Consider the following 18,174-nt stretch of genomic DNA (forward strand, 5'->3'; position numbering starts at 1 on the left):
ACTCTCAAATACCTGTTCCTTTTCCAGGTACATTTGTGTTGACCTTAACCATTTTTCCACTCCTTGTATAGTGTATAATCTCGATAACACACTTTCTCATCCCATCCTGTTCATACACCCAAACTACCTGAATAGCATTTTGTAGGTTTGGTGCGTATTACAAACAATTCCAGAATATAAAAAGACGTTAAAAACTGTACTTACGTGTGCAAGTATGTTGTTCCTATTTTTCTTTCTTTAGAACTACGTTTCGGACACTAACTGTCCCCTTCTTCAGGTTCGTATGAAAAACTAGGTACTATAGTAGAAGGGGATAGTTTGTTTGCAAAACGTAGTTCTAAAGAAATTAAAATAGGAACAACATACTTGCATACGTAAGTATAGTTTTTAATGTTAATTTTTTAACGTATTTTTATAAATTACCTCAATCATAACTGAGCTGTTCTGTCTTTAGCTTCGCTACCGCCAACTCTGTGTCGAATCTCATCATCATAAATTTCATCATATTGTCATTCATCTTCTTCATTCAGTTAGCCTAAAGAGGGACAAAAGAACATATAGAAAAACAAATGTCTTCTATGGCATCATACAAATGTAATCTAATATGTATTTTATTGTCCATAGTAATATGCACTTGCTAAAGTATGGCATAGGAAATCATATTTCTGTTGTCTCCTTTTTGTGATGACATGAAAGCCATCGTAATGTTAAAAGAGTTCTGAGCATTTAAAGGTAACATGAAATTTGAAAACATAAGAAAAAGGATAAATGTGGAAAATTACTTTGTGATAGAAGTAACTAGTACTTTAGCTACACATTAAAAAATATTGTCCATGCAATGCATTTTATTTTTTCTGTGCATGACTATGCAGTAATCTTACAGAAATGTAACTGACTTTGGTGAAAGAAACTTAATTTTGTGTTTATTAAATAAGGAAAAAGAAGACCTTGTTCCTTAAGAAATGAGTATGTTATTTATGTTTTTTATTCTTAAGACTTGTTTTTGTTACTATGCATTGATGTTACTTTGATAACATATTTAGTACTTTTAACACAAGAATGCCAGATGTATCATTTGAAACTGTTTCATTTTAACATTTTTCCTAAGTAGAATAACAATTTCCATCATTGCAATTCTTCAGTAATATTTCTCATTGCTCTCATTCTAAGTTATGCAATGATGATCCCCATGAAAAATATTTATGGTGTGAACACTCAGAATTTGTCACTATCATCCAAAATTTGAAGAATTTTCAAATAGAATGCTTAAAGAAGAATGTAAGGAAATTTAGAGAAGTGGAAAACCTGGATGAAACCTTTATTTCCTTATCTTTTAAAAGAAAAAAATACAACCGAAGTTGTGTAACATTCCCAGACATCGTATCCAATAATGAATAAACTACTTAGTTGAGTATATTGTAGGGTTTTGACATAAATATATTAAATATTTGAAGACACAAAAGAAAGAAAAAATTCTGGAATTCTGACAAAGAAAAATCTTCTACTTAGCTTCAGCCCAACCGATCAAAAATTTGCAACTTGCTCCGATGACGGCACGATCAGGATATGGGACTTCTATCGATGCAACGAAGAACGAATACTGAGAGGTATGTACTTTTTCCTTCATTTTGGTCATAATTTTTTTAGTGTCTGCACAGTTTAGTTATTGTAGATTAAAGGTGGAAGTTTATTCGTTTAGCCAGGAATATAACAACAAATTAGTTTCTAGCTTCTAAGTAATCCTGGGGTATTGGTATTGTACAATTAAAATAATTTGGTTCATGATGGATTAGAGTTGCGAATATTGAAATCTTTGTTTGTAGAGCACTAAACCTTAGATTCCATTGTGGGGAGATGGCATAGTGGTAGTGACGTTGCCTTGTAATCAAGGGGTCCCAGGTTTGATACCCGGTGGAGGTAAATAGTGGTTTGGATCCCACTTTAAACTGTAGGTCCAGTCCCGATTAGCCTTACTGTGCATAAAGTGGACTTAAAACAACAAATCAATCAATCAAATCCATTGTGGGGAATGAAATTGTGTGCATAGCTTTATTTTTCAAGTCTTCGAACTTCTTGAATATGTTGAGTATCATTTGACTATTCAGTTGCCAGTTACACGAAGATAAAATGTATTTACTATTGTTACCTCGGTAGTGTACGTAGAGTCTTGCACCAATGGTTCCATGTTTGAGTTCTGGCCTTCAATTTCATCTAATACCATTAAACCTGATTGTTACAATTAGTCAAAGTGGCACAAAAAGAAATGTAAAATACTTCTGCTTCTCTTTCTTGGTGGCCAATTGTGTTAAGTATTTGACTCACAATCTTGCCTGCAGAACTTCTAGGTTCGAGTCCTGACCAGAGCGTAGGTGTTCAATGGTATTTGTTCTTTCATCTGAATTTTCATTCATCCTTGTTAAAATTAACCTGACAAGGTAGAAAAGCAATGTAAAATGACCACTGTAAATCGTCATCCTTCACAATTCATTGTGTGAGAACCATATGTTTAACATATGTTCTCTTAACGGCTGTATTTGGAGTCAGATCGACATATCTCCACTTCTAATCCTTAGCAGTAAGGTGTAATCATGTATCTCCAATTTACTGAATCTTTTAAAAGGCAGACATATTCCTAAGAATACATTTTTTTCCTGTCCTGTATATGTGATAAATTGGTGCTACATCTGTCTGTTTCTCAAACAACAAATTTCCAGTCTCTCGCTGGATGGAGAAACAAGTGTAACCTATAAATTTTGTGTTTTCATTCACTCCTCTCTTTCCACTGGCAGTTTGGTCTTTCCTTTAGCCTCTTCTTATTCCTTGTGCAGTATACACACTCACTGGCCTTATATTGTGCCCTCTTCATACATTAAAACTCCTCAACCATGCCTGGTCTACTGGTAACTGTAAATATAGACCATTTCTTTACGTGCAATTTGTATATTGATTATATTGAAAATATAAGATATGTTATACAGAGCAATGACACTATTTTTCACACTGCACCCCAAAATCTGTGGTAGCATTAGATGCCAGCAACTCTCTTTCAAAGGAAACTTGCTGGCCTCTGTGATGGAGTGGTTAGCACAGGGCTCCCAGGTTCGAAACTCGGCCTGGGCATGGCTGTTTGTGAGTGTCCCATCAATTTTCATCATATGATCATTCATTCTCATCTTCACAATTAGCCAAAAGTGGAGAAAAGCAAAGTAAAATACATCATTCGTTTGCTCATTCATTCTAAAAGAATCATGACTCCAGCATGCAACCATTCTTTGAAGGCCAAGGCTTGCTAGACATTTTTTCATTAGCTTCTGAAATTGTGGACAAGAACCTGTTACTGCTTTGAAGTAGTCCCTGGGTTGCCTTACCAATAGTGGGTCTGTACAATGTACCGAAATTGGGATTGCCCACACTCAAAATGAGAACATGAACCACTTAATCTACTGAAATCCATCTTGTTTTTCTTTCTGGCATTGGTGTATCAGTTGCTTTGTGGTAAAGGAAAAACCTCGCTGCTGTCTTGAGACTTTGATGAAATACTTTAACAATTCTGATGGCATAGTTTTAGCTATTTTTTATTTGTTGTAGATATGGATGTGTGCATATTTTTTTTTCCAGAGAGGGGCAAGCAGGTATATTGTTTTCGGCTGATGGGGAGAAGGGATACATGTTTATTTCCTCCCCCCCCCCCCCCCACTAGCAGCATTGCACTCTCAAAAAATGCTCCTTCGGTTTGGAGTTATGTTTCTGCAATGCCCTTATAATAATTAACATAAATCACTGAGACTCAAATTAAATTATATGTGTGAAATATATAATGTTAGCTTGACAATTATTGACATTCTCGATTATTGACTACTATTTTTGTTTTTCCCCAATTACAAATGAAACAACCTAATAATACTTGACAACAAATTTGAAGACCTTTTCAGTTCTTCAGATGAAATCATGTGATTTGGACTAAACCGAGGATACAGAATTGAAGTGTGAAATCCGTATGTTTCTATCATGCATCATTTTTATTGCACAGCCACCTGATACATGTGTGAAAGGCATATTACAATACACTGTACAGCAAGAAAGCACAGTAACAATACCTACAAACATGACGTGAAGCATTTATGCTTGTACATATCTGTAGGGGTCTCAGTGATGATAGACCAACAATAGTCAGTAAGCATACTGCCGTTGCAACCACTTTTCAAACAGCAATGTCCTGGTGGAACCTTTCCCCATGTTCATCACTGACTGCTGCCAGGTTTTTCGGGAAAGAGCCCAATGTGAATCCAGAAAGTGTAATTTAAGTACAAGTGGCATCCCATGATATGGAATCAGTGCACCATGTCACGAACAGTGATTCATATTTGTGTGCTTTGACATTACCCAGGAAACTAGAACACACCAACTTGATGCCTGCCATGCTGCATTTGCTGGCTCAGAAAGTGTAGACTCAAACGGCTCTAATCTGTGTACCAATAAACACACCTTCCTTAACCTTTGCCTCACTTAAGTGTGGGAATTTCATCCAGAGGTACCAGAAAGCTTGGCCTTCTTGCCCTAGTGCTTTGATGAAGATTCTCATCAAACCAAGCTTGATGTGTAATGGGGCAGAAATACATTCTGATTGATTGATTATATTAAAATAACTTCTCTCTCGTTTCCGCATCCCACATTTTGGGGCTTCTCAATTAGATCTCGTGATATGTTCTTGATGCCTGTAGTAGCGGCCAGTGTTTACGGACATAATGATTATCTCTGTCCCGACTGTCCCACTCACAGAGGAAGCAACAGTATTTCATGCATACATGTTATCCTGTCATACCAATGTATAATTTCAAGCATTCATTCTTTGTAACACAGGAGAAACACACTTTCGGCTATTGTACTATACATTTCTTATGTAACTTTGAAATTTTGTGTTTTTGGCTAAATTAAACGTGATACACGGAAACAAATTGCAGATTCGTTTTTGTCATGCACAAATACATTACAATCACACATTTTCATCTAAAGGACAAATTTCGTGTTGTGCAGTGTAATTGTATTAAAGTAATTTAAATCCATTGTGGCTTACCATGTAAAACAGTCCTCCCCGATGGTGTAGTGGTAACGGCGTCGCCTTGTAATGAAGAGGTTCCGATTGAGGCACGTAGTGGTTTGGATCCCACTTTAAACTGTAGGTCCTGTCCCAATTAGCCTTTCTGTGCATGTAAAACTCCATAAAAACTTCATGAAAACAAACAAGGAAGCATCGCTGAATTTTCAAAATTTCTTCCGTACCATAATAAGAAATGAAAAATCTAGGTAGGTTGTGGCCACTCTTGTCAACGTGTTTTGATGTTCCCTGATAACAGCAGCGGCTTTGTGGCTGAGTGGTTGACTTTCAGGTTTGAGTACCCATCCTGGTTCATGGGTGTTCTTTGTGAGTGTCCCTTCATTAATTGAATCTAATCACTCATTGACATTGCTGCAATTAGCCAAAAGTGGCAGAAAAGCAATGCTAAAGAACAAAAATATGTCTCTTATTGCTGTTTTTGTAGTAATTTTAGAAAGTAAATCAAACATTGCTGTTATACATTTTCAAAATATAAACTTCCTACATTGATATCAAATAAACTAACACCACCATTTTTAGAACTTTACAAAAGCTAAACTGACAACTTCAAAAACTTCATGTCTGTCTTGCATTGTTGCTTTACTTTTTATTTTTGGCCCCTTTACAAACACTAGTAAATAACCTTAATCCATATCCTTGTATCATCTTTCAATTGTGTCTCATGTGCCCCTTTTTTTGTAAGTAAAGTATGTGTTCGCATGAGGAGCTTCATTGTCTCTTTATCAATTTATTCCCTATTTTGTGTAATTTTTCACCTCAGCAGTTTTTCATTGCATGTCTCTCTCCCTTTTCCACCAATGCAAGTTCAGTTTTTTCAGTCGTGTGCTGTTGTGTGTGTGTGTGTGTGTGTGTGTGTGTGTGTGTGTGTGTGTGTGTGTGTGTGTGTGTGTGTGTGTGTGTGTGTGTGTGTGTGTGTGTGTGTGTGTGTGTGTGTGTGTGTGTGTGTGTGTGTGTATTTTCAAGCAACACAAGGATAGACTCGGTGTGTTTGTTTCACTAAGGGTATTCCACATTCCTTGCCGATAAATGTACCAGCGAAAAGGGGTGTCCACAAACTGGTTAAGTCCTTGGAGGGAATTACAAGGTTTGGCTAGAAAAAAACTGGACTGATGCTATGAAATCTTTTATTCGGCATTTTGTACAACAGGAACTTTATCTCCTTAAAAGTACTCCCCTGCACGATCTGTACACCGCCCCATACGAATTTTCCATTGCTGGAAGCAGTGTTGCCAGTCATTTTCGGAGATCATGTTCATTACATCTGTCGCTTTTCTTTGCACAGCTTCTACTCTCAAATCTGGTTCCTTTTAGGGCGGACTTCACTCTGGGGAATAAAAAGAAGTCACAGGGAGCAAGGTCCGGCAAATACGGCGGATGTTGTAACACTGGGATGCCATATTTAGCCAAAAATGTCTTCACTGACAGGGCCGTATGGACAGGAACATTGTCTTGGTGCAGAATCCATGACTTCCGTTGCCACAAATCAGGTCGTCGTCGTCTTACTCGCTCACGAAGGGTTTTCAGCACATTAATGTAATGATGTTGGTTTACAGTTTGACAATCGGGTACCCAATGAACGTACACAATGCCTCGAATGTCGAAAAAGACAATCATCATGGCTTTTAATTTGGACTTGCTCATGCGAGCTTTCTTGTGACGTGGCGAACTCGGGGTCTTCCAATGCATTGATTGGCGCTTTGTGGCAGGGTCGTACGTGAAAAACCACGATTCATCACAGGTTATCACTCTCTCTAAGAATGTAGGGTCTGTTTCAATGTTCTTCAAAGTGTCCGTACAAATGTTCACTCGAGCTTCCTTCTGTTCCAATGTCAGGTTCCTTGGCATGAGTTTTGAACACACTTTACTCATGTTCAAATTCTCGTGTAAAATTTGTCGAACATTTTCTTTGTCTATTCCTGTGATTTCAGCAACTGCTCTAATGGTCAATCGACGATCTTTTCGAATCACATCACTCACTTTTTGAATGTTTGTTTCCGTTTTCGACGTGCATGGTCGTCCTGAACGTTGGTTGTCTTGGATCATTTCCTGTCCTTCTTTAAACCGTTTAAACCACTCAAACACTTGTGTGCGCGATAAACACTCATCCCCGTACACAGAATTTAACATGTCGTACGCTTCTGTTGCGGATTTCCCCAGTTTGTAAAGGAACTACATATTGACACGCTGTTCCATTTTAATACTCAGCATTTTTCCGACGGAGCATAGACGCACGTTCCGCTTTGTCCAAGTGCCACAGCGAAACTAATAGGCCTGCACCCAGGGCAATTAGTCATTCTGTAGGCAGGGTATGGTAGTATAGAATCATGCATTGCTCAACCTTCGCGCATTCGTTGTTTGCCAATAGCAACATCAATCCGGTTTTTTTCTAGCCAAACCTCGTATGTAGAGTGGTGGAAGGCAAGGGCTCGCAAGTAACCTGCACAAGGAGAAATGCAGTTGGCAGAATTTGCAGTGTTGCCACTTTTTCTAATTCATCTACTTAGAACTGGGTTTTTTCGAAAATTCATAATAATGAATGTTCTCATTTTGCACTCCATCTTTGTAAAACACATGATAGAAAAAGGCATTAGTATTGTTGGAAAGTTCAGGCAGCCACAGTTGATTTGATTTCCCTTTGGACGACTGGTTGGCATTTAGACAATAATTCACATTGTCCCACATCGTGGAGTCTTAAGGTGTCATGCTTTGGGCTCGGAATACAGAACATGCACTGGTTGGATTCTTGTGGGGGAAGCATAACAACTTTTCTCCTGAGATTTCGGCCTTTTTGTTGCAAATTGTTGCAAATTGTCCTAGGTTCAACGTATAGTGGGAATTCAATACTTTGATGTTGATCTGGCATTGTGAGGACAAATGGATAGATATTTGAAAAGATAAAGCTAAGTGACAGGAGTAATAGGTTACTATGCACCAAACCACTTAGTGTGGCAAATCTTAAATTCAACCAATGCACAGTGATCCGGAATGCGAAAAAAATTGGCAAAAATCAGGAGCTTGCTATTTGACCCCTAAATCAATACAATGTGTAAGATTGGCAATTTTAAGGAATAATTCTCGCTCAAAACTTACGCTAATTTGGGTTTTCATGTCACCGCCGAAAGTTGTAGGGGAAGAACGTGAATTCTCATTGGATTGGTGACATTGCGGTTGAGGGGAATCAGTCCTGTGGGGGAGGAAGTAATCTCAAACTCTGGGCATGTAGACCATTACCCACGCACTTCACCTTACTGCTGGACGGGAGTTTCTCGGCTGGCATGTGGTCACCTGTTTTTAGTTTTTAAGTTTTGAATATGAGTGAACAAGTGAAAATATTATGCTGTAATATGTACACTGGCATACTCAAAATAAAGCAGATATAACCTGTTTTGTTACCTTAACATGTACCCCAGAATATTATGCTCTTGAGTGTACATTGTACCACCAGTCACGTGACATTATACCCAAGCATTATTTTATTTCAAATTGAATGAACTTGATTTAAGAACTTAATAGAAAGAGCAATTGCACTTGTTTACAAAAAAATTAATGTTATGGCGCACCACTGAATTTCTTACTTCAATTTTAATGTGACATTAATTAAGCTATTACTACAGCACTATATAGAACACAATTGTTTGAGTAAGTCTTGTCTCTCAATAACATTGAGGTCATACATACAAAGCAATTCACAAATGCTTAGGCAAACCACAGGTCATTTTTTTGTTAAAATATACATAAATAAATGACTCCAGGGAGTATTTACATATCTAGTCTGTTTTACTTTATGGACCCAAGGAAAACCTGTGAGATTTCCACTCTGCACAAGTGATATTACGAAACAACAAATTCACTCGTCTACGTTAGGTTGCAAAATAGAAGCATACAATAATCTGAGTCGCGTGAACATTCAATTGCGCAGAAGCAACCTTTATTCAAAAATGTTAATTATTCTTCATCAAATCAATCCATATATATCTTATAACTCATTATGATCAATGTGCACCTTCGTAACACACGGGAATTCTTGGTATATTGATGAAATCACTAGAAAATCACTTTTTATTAAAGATGGCAGCGTCGCCCATTTTTTTCTTTCCTATACTCTTTCTGCAGCGCTAAAGAATAACAAGCAACAACATAATTGCACCAAGTTCACTGGAAATTCCATATCAAATAGTGGTAATGAAATTTCAACTTACTGCATTTCTTCAGGGTCCATTCCGGCAACGATATTCCCGAAGGAAAACTCTTACCTTCATGGCCAGTTACTTTGCATGGCAACCAGAATCCCAGGTTCACCTTTTTCTCTTGAGAACTCTGTGGCGAAGACCTGCTTCCTCGATTATTTGTAGCCGATACTTATCACTCCCAAGTACCCATCAGACAGAATAATCATCTATCCATCGGGCGATACAAAAGTTCCGGCAAACGTGCAAAATTTGCATCTGCACTTCCAATGCCACATCAGGCATCCATTGACCTAATTCCGACACTCTCCCACATTCCAAATGAACATAATACATACAATTTATGTTACCCTTCTTATTTGATTTCTCAAAAGGTATTATGGCGATCTATCGTCATAGTATTTACCTTGGACTAATTTTCAATATAGTTGCCACCACTGTTCAGAGACTTACCATAATGAAACACCATGTTTTGTATCCCTGTATTACAGAACAATGCTGCCTGTAATGATAACCAGGTGGTAACAGCATGTTGGGAAATGCACTGAAAGTGCCGACGGTGAAGCGTCTGTTCTCTGTAATCTTCTCTTCCACGGCACGGAGCAAGGTGGCTGCAGTGGGGTGCACATTGTTTCACTCTTCATTGAACTGTCACACCCATCCATACCATTGAGCCACTTATGATTTGTTCCCCGTACACCTCACCAATCTGATGGTGGATTTCAGCTGCTGACACATTTATATATCGATTGACAGACCGCACTTCAAAAGCGGTGAACATCTCAATTTTGTTGAACATTATCACAATCCACTGTGAAGCTTCTGCACTACTATCTTTCCTCCAACTGACGTCTGTGCCTTGCCAATGGGTCAAACAACTCCAGCACACATGCACACACTCGCAATTGCAGTGCTGCTGAGGCACAATTGCAAATGGAACTTACTTTCTGGATGTACCATATACATTGTGGTACTAGTTACCTTACTCTGTGTTCTTGGATAACTTTGTAAGGAAGTAAAAGCTGTTGAAAATATGTGCAAAACAATGAAATGAGGCCTAGAGCTTACATGTTCCTGAATTGTACATGTTCCTGTTAAAAACTATCTTGAGAATAGTCATAACATGTGTTGCTTTTTTTCATGCACAGTATAATGCTTAGGGTATAACATTTACCTTTATCTTCTCTCCAATAAAAATAAAAACATTTCATTTGCACACATATGCATTTTTTTTATTCAATCCCACAATAGTGCTGTTTGCAAATGAGTTATAAGTTATCACAACCATGAGCTACAAGCGAAATTGTGAATTAATTTTATTTATAAACAACCCATCTTACCAAACACTAGTGCTTTTTTCCTGGCGGTACTCAACAGTACCCTGTGGCAGCACCTTTTTATATGTGTTTTGAGTAGTTCTTATGATGAACTCAAGAACAAACCAACTTGAAGAATTCCAGAACCTGTCTTCCCAGAAAAAAAAAGCCCTGCCAAGCACCAATGGCATTGGTGTTTTGTCACAAGATGTGCTGTTTATATTTGTAAATAAAATGTATTTCCCAGCATAAAACAATATCTTCATGTAAAAACATGAATGTCAGATGTTCGCTACAGAGTTGGGCCCTAGACAAAACTTCGATCTGGAAGTCACGGTTAGGTTAAGATTGTATAAATTTAGAACAGAGGTGTACTCAGGTTGTGGATTGAAAACAGGGAACATAAGTTATACATTTTTTAAACATAGAAACAATAAAATGACAGATATGTGCACTTAGTTACAGGCTATTTATAGAAATATTAAAAAAATAGGCAACTGAAAGAAGACTTCTATGATTCAATATGGAATAATTATTGACTATTATTTTTTTGTCAAAGTGTTTACTGAAGACATTTTTTTTTAAAAAAAAGAAGCACACCTGCATGATGAGCTGTGTGCAGATGTTGTGTGAAGTATACAAAACACTATAACAGTGCCATAAATAAATTGAGGCATATATTTGATGCAAACATCGGGAAAATTCATAAAGAATATATATTTTGAATGATTAGTGAGATATTTAATAATTCCACATCTATAATTCCATATTCCATTTCTGGGGGGAAAAATACATATTGTGGAATATTTCAGTGTCAAAGTCACAATCTGGCAACAATTATTAAGATTATTAGTACAAAAACATATTTTTACATAGTCATAGCTCAAGAAAAATATATTTGAAAAGTAACAAGTAGAATTGAATCACATGATATACATGTCCTGTTTGAAGCACAAGATAAGGATAACATGTCCTGTCCATATAGCACCATGGCATGAAGGCATATTTAGGGGATGAGATCGGCACCATGCTCTGGCTGTCTTCACCCCCCCCCCCTCTTCCAGGTAATCATTCATTTGAGGCTGAGTGAACCCCAGAGCTGTTATATGCGGGGATAAGGCCAGAAAAATTCTGACCTCGGAACACTCACCCCAGAAATCGAACCCAAGTCTCCCACGTGGCAGTCGGAAGCCATACCAACTAGACTACCATGGTTTATGTTTCAAGCATAAGGTCCACATTAATTTCATTGCCTGTCTTGGCTTCAGAGGTTTGTCCATAATTTTCAATTTGGGTAGTGGAAGGGTGATTTCAGAGGGGCAGGGCTGTAGTGGTAAATTTATCACCAAAATCAAATCTTCATGATAAATTTTAACAGGAAGGGTTGTGACATTTTTAATATTTGTGTGGGGATACCCAATATTGTGTGCTACTCCTGTATGCAAATGCAGTGCAAAGCACCATGCTTCTACAATTTCCTAACAGATGTGAATGTATGTCACAGATTAACAATAAACTAAAGCCAGGAAAACTAGAAAAAAATGTAATATTTACATGTTATTCACACCCAATGTATATATTTATTGGCTTTGCCAAAGAGTGAAGACCCTTCTCTATCTGTCTTCATGCCAAAACTGCAGTGTGTCTCAGTTGATAGTCAAAAGCATTGCCCCTTCTTGCCCATCCAAATTAAAGAGCCTATCTTTTCCTACAATGCCCAGTAACATCTCTAAGAGGGAGGGCTGGAAATACAAAAGCTGAAAATGATATTTCGTGTAGCTCAGTGATTCCCAACCAGGGTGTCGTGAGATATTTTAGGCATAAACTTTCTGGCTTGGACTTTCAGAAGATTATCCTAACCTAGTGAAGAAAACAATGGACGTACTTTTGCCCTTTTCAGCTTCATATTTGTGTGAGCAAACCTTCTCTGCTATGGTGACAATAAAATCCAAAGCAAGAAATAGCCTGCGTAACCGTGAGGAGGATATGTGTGTTTCGTTGTCAACTGTAAGGACTGATATCAAACATTTGTGCCTAAGCATAAATCGCAAGTCTTAAATTAATAAAACAAAACTCTTTCAAGTGATTTCCATTGTAGTAAATTGTATTCTTTTCTGGTGTTTGTTCCTTAAATTATCTTTCAGTAAATGATTAACATTGGTACTGGAATAGGTATTTATTTGGCAATAAATTTAATTTGCTCCTCATAACGTATTCCACTTCGATTTAAGAATAAAAATTGAAAGAAAATTCTAACAAGAAGCCCAAGAGTGCCGCAAACATAAAAAGGTTGGGAATCCCTGATCTAGCATATAACGCTGGATGAACTGGACTGAACTTTTCATGATCCTTGGAATGCTGAAGGTAACAAGAGGAGAACATTCACCATTGCCATCCTTTTCCTCTTCAATTGAGGGAAAGTGGCAAATAGCTTGGCAGCTCTGAAGTTGTCTTCCTACCTTGATATGTGTTACACCCAAAGTTTTTTGACTGTTTTTTTTTCTGTGATTTAGGAGCCAAAAGCAATCATAAAACTTTTTCACAGTATGCTCATGTAGGCTAATTGGGATTGCACCTACAGTTTTTAGGCAGTTCCTAACCCCTGTAATGTTGTCACCTTGTAATGAAGGGGTCCCAGGTTCATAGAGGTTCGGATCACATCGTAAACTATAGGTCCAGTCCCAATCATCCTATCTATGTATTAAGTATTACACCACCCAGGATTACAAGATATTACCACTGTGCCATCAAGGAGGCTCAAAAGCCTTCATAGGAGATTAGATGCACTGTGTCGTTGCCGTTATTAAGGAGAACCTTGCTAATTATGTTTTTTTGTCTACAAAGGCAAACTATTGCTGCTTATAATTTGGCGAGAAGTATAAAATTAGCTGAGTTAATTAAAGAATCCAAAAGTGTATTTTAACCTTTACATACCATACTGATAAATATTTTTAAACAAGAATTAATTTAGTAACGTATTACTCTTTCTGTACAGGTCATGGAGCTGACGTGAAGTGTTGCCACTGGCATCCCCAAAAGGGTTTGATCATATCTGGTAGTAAGGACAATCAGCAGCCTGTGAAATTGTGGGATCCGAAAACTGGGCAGTCACTGGCAACATTGTAAGTTTGAGAGTTCAGGTGCTACCACATTCATCCTCTTAATGAAACTTACTAATACACAGCTCTGTGCAGTTTTGGGTAGCTTAGTACATCTAATGTTATAAATTCTTAGATAAAAATGTTGGCTTTTTCATCATTTAATGGAATACTAATTTACAGGTATTATTTATATCATTGCATCATATATATATTTACTAGGGATGGGCCAATCAATAGGAATTTTTTTGGTGATACCGATAAACTACCGATATAAAATTTACCGATACCAATAACCGATATTCTACCGATCCAATATAAAATTCGAAATGGTCCTTGAAGAACCTGAATAGTTTATTGTTGCATATTTAGACATTTACTTTTTTAAAAAAGTAGGCCATGGAGATTATCCATAAAAATCATAATAAATGGTAGAATTTTGCTCCTAATTATAAGATATTTATAGATATATCAGATCGGTAAAATAATCAGTAATTTAACCGATACACTGATATGCCTATATCGGCTGATACCGATAGAGTATCGATTAATTTGTCCCATCCCTAATATTTACTATAGCTAAGACGGTAACATTGTGTTAGTGTAATCTAGTGTCACTGGAATTATAAAATGCTTGTTTATATTTAAGATGAAGGCATCAGATTCACATGCCTTAAAGGTAGTCGCACCATAATGAAACGAGAAGACAATCTGCAGGTAACACATAACATGTGATGATAATAATATTAAAGCAAAAAGTTTATGTTCCCGAGTCAACAATCAAGGAAATCAGTGCCTTTTTTATTACTCGGAAACTGATAGTTGTGTAAAGATGAGGTTTAATGAACTGAAAGAATTATCAGAGGCGGGCATCTCTCTGAAAAGTCATACAATTGGCATATCTCAGAGTGAAATTTGATGAACTGAAAGACCAATAACATCAGTTAGTAAACTATTAGTCTATTTAAGAAAGGTTTAAGGGTTACGAAAGACCTATCTTTGGCCAATTGATTGCAAATGTATAATCATTGAACTATGAATAGGTTAGGTTCGATACTGAAGTTAAGGCTGAATCGCTGAATCATACAAGGCTAGATTTTCTGCTTGGACTTGGACTAGTGATGTGGTACTTTCTCACCTACTAGTTTTCGCTGAGTACTTAGTGGTAGACTTTTCATTCCCAAAAAGCATTGCGCAGGGCAGACAACCTGAAAAGATGGACAAGCTTCTTGAAGAACGTTGTAGGAGAATATCTACTGCTATTATTTTTCTTACAATTGCTAAAATTGAAATTAAGAATATAAAGAAAAGTATTACTTCTAAATGTGCTAAAAAAAAAAAAGAAATGCTAATCAAGGTGTACTCAACATGCTTTTTAATGAACTCTGGTATATATTTATACATTAATATTGCAGAATTAATTCATAAAAAGAATGGTGGTTCAGCTAAATATGGCAAACATGTAATTCATTCATTATCAGTTAATCACATCTGTTGTGTACAATTCTCACAGCTATGTATGAATTTGTAAATTCAATGCTAAAAACCACAAAGAAAAGCCAATTTCCCTTGCCAAACTTACAGATTGACTTCACATGACCAAATGTTTGCTATGACTGGTTGCTTACTGCAGCATGGAGCAGAGAAGCATGTAATTGAACACAGTCTATTTGTCAAAAACCAGTCTGCCAGCTAGCCTGGTAGCAATTCCAGTGCCAACAAGACCATTTCAGCAGGGAATCCAGGTCCATGTGATTTGGCCTTTAGACAATTTAAATTTGCCTCAGTTGTGAAATGTGTTGAGTACCGGCATAAAAATGTTTCTTTGTTAAAATCCCTTCACCAAAGTAATTTATTCATCATTCATTCTTGTTAGCCTAAAGAGGAGGCAAAAAGGTAACATAAAATAAGAAAAATACAATTAGGACAAACCTTGATTGCATTCATATTTTGTGACTCTCTTTCTTCTGATTCTCCTAAAGACATGCACACAAGAGTACAGTGATGGACATAAAATGGAACCAAAATGGGAACTGGCTAGTCACAGCATCTCGCGATCATCTCCTTAAATTGTTTGACCTGAGGAATCTGAGCCAAGAGGTCCAGACGTTCAGGGGCCATAAGAAGGAAGCCAGCAGTGTGGCATGGCACCCTTACCATGAAGGGTTGTTCTGCAGCGGAGGGTCAGATGGAGCCATTCTCTTTTGGCATGTTGGGTAGGTTTTCAGTAATGTCATAATGTCTTCTTTCCTCCTCTTTAATATTCATCCACAGGCACGTGTATCATGCGTGGCATACGGTGCTGGCTTAAGGGCCAGGCGACCTACCCGGTGCCATCCTAGGAAGGCCCCAAAGCAGGGCATCCCGTTGAGTAGTTTTCTGATTATATATGTGTGACTGTTTTAAAAAGGATTTGTATTTGTATAGACAAAAATTAATTGAAGTCACTTCATAATACAGAGTGGCTACTCACAGGGAATTCCTTGAATTCTGGGAATTCTACGTGAATTTCTCTTCGTAGACGTGAAACATTGCAACTTTTAGTATTCCAAGTCAGTAGCGGCTCGTGCCTAAAATAACAGGTGAAGAAGTACATTTATAGGCAATGAAAAAACAAATAGTAAGTGAACTGTTCCACAGAATCATTGTGCTTATGCAGAGAACGCGTTATATTGACAAAATCGTTATACCCTTCTTTATTCCACACATTGTATTTGTTGCTAAACAGTAAACAAGGCCAGCAGAACAATGATTGCAAATATCGACTACTACACAACCAAGGAAAGTCGACAAACCAGGAACTTTTAAATTTAATGTTGTACGATTTCCCTGCCTTTTTGTTCTCTCGCTTAACTGATATTCGAAGACTGTCAGTGGGACGCCCACAATTTAACACGTCTTTTTTGTCTTCATCCGTCCATCTGGAAAATGGTGTCTGTAACAATTACACACTAAGTCATTTACTGGGTTCATTGTACAAACCACAGCTCAACACATGAACACAACACACGATAGGAAACGCGAAACACACTCGCGGAACAAGATCTCACGAAAACGCAACGATTTTATCATAACCACTGGATGCAATGTTTTCTGTCGACGAGAGAACTGCTGCACCTACAAAGCGACACCCGTTCAAGGACAAAGCTAGGTGATGTCACCGTTTCCATGACAACCGGCTAAAGTCTTCCGCAACCTGGCGGCATTTGCCCTTGGGTTTCATCATGCCACGACGAACTCTTCATGTGCGTAGCACCGAGCGGCGTATTATTTGAGTATTATCATGTGCGTTTTGCTGGGAAATAGTTTAACAGACAAATGAAAAATGTCAATATTAATTTGAAAATGAGGTGAAAACATCTGCACTTGTTGCACTTGGCCAGCCGCCACTGTTCCAAGTTCCATTGAATTTATACATATTTATTAATGCCCTGAAGCAAGTTTTTTACAGTTTAGCCATTATTTTTATGGGGGAAGGAAAAGAAAAGAAAGATGCATGGAAAATAAAACAGAATTCTCTCAATTCCTTTACTTTGTTAGTGTCCTTTGCAGATCAATCTATCTAACCAACTGAAAAATATTGCAAACGAAGATATATTGAAGTTGATTAGGTAAATTTGAGTTTGAAATTCTTATGCAATTAACTAGAGGCCCATATTTTTGGTAAACAAAAAAGCAAAATTTTGATACAAAAACAGAGTCTATTTCGGGTTCAAAAGCGGTAAATAAAATAAAATTTCGGCGTTATAGTGGTGAAAAATCGGATCAAAAGCAGTATATAAAATGACATTTTGGTTTTAAAATTGCGACTATAATCCTAAATTTGATTTAAGAACTGCACCTATTACACAAAATAAACATATCCCTCCTCACATTTAAGTGGTTACCAGAGTATTAAGTTTATTCCTGTATAATGGGGCCCATTTTTTATTCTCAAATATTTACAGCAGAATTCATCAATTTTCCGTGTATTGCATAACTTACAGGATAATTCAAACTTCAGAAAGTGTCGCGTCGGTAAATCAACTAAATTTCATGTTTAAGAGTCTCTTTCGCATTTTGCAGTTCATTTCGCATTATTTCGTGACAAAACAGGGGAGGAAAATGCACCTCACACCTTTCAGAAACATGAGAAATTAACATTACAATGTGTTATTTAACATTTCGTATTTTCGTCAAAAACGAAATATGCATGCCTCTAGCAATTACCAATTTTTTTTGTAAATTAGAGTATCCCGTAACATTTGTGACTTGTATTTGTAGCCTTATTTCTGATCTGAATATGTGAAATGGCAAATGTAAACTCTGCACCTTAAATTATATATTTGTAGTGTACGTGTTTGTGCGTTTGATGTTATGGAAAGTTTGCCTTGAAAACCAAGTGGCCACTCTGTAATAGCAAAGTGCCTGTGATCATGACATTTAATTTGGTAATGTCAACCTTTTCAAATTTCTTC

General features: G+C 37.2%; 1 protein-coding gene across 6 annotated transcripts in view; it reads left to right on the plus strand.

The window, feature by feature from the left end:
* The window catches only part of Wdr33 (WD repeat domain 33), an 87,460-nt gene that overhangs the window by 26,650 nt on the left and 42,636 nt on the right, over positions 1-18,174 (plus strand). For all 6 annotated transcript variants that reach the window (XM_083132166.1, XM_083132171.1, XM_083132170.1 and 3 more), the window contains exons 5-7: positions 1,510-1,607; positions 13,615-13,741; positions 15,700-15,933. In XM_083132166.1, the coding sequence (XP_082988292.1) occupies positions 1,510-1,607; positions 13,615-13,741; positions 15,700-15,933 (459 nt within the window). The remainder of the gene's footprint in view (positions 1-1,509; positions 1,608-13,614; positions 13,742-15,699; positions 15,934-18,174) is intronic.

This window comes from Lepisma saccharinum, chromosome 12 (genome assembly GCF_977018435.1).
Source record: "Lepisma saccharinum chromosome 12, izLepSacc3.1, whole genome shotgun sequence".
In the NCBI taxonomy this organism is placed as follows: Eukaryota; Metazoa; Arthropoda; class Insecta; order Zygentoma; family Lepismatidae; genus Lepisma; species Lepisma saccharinum.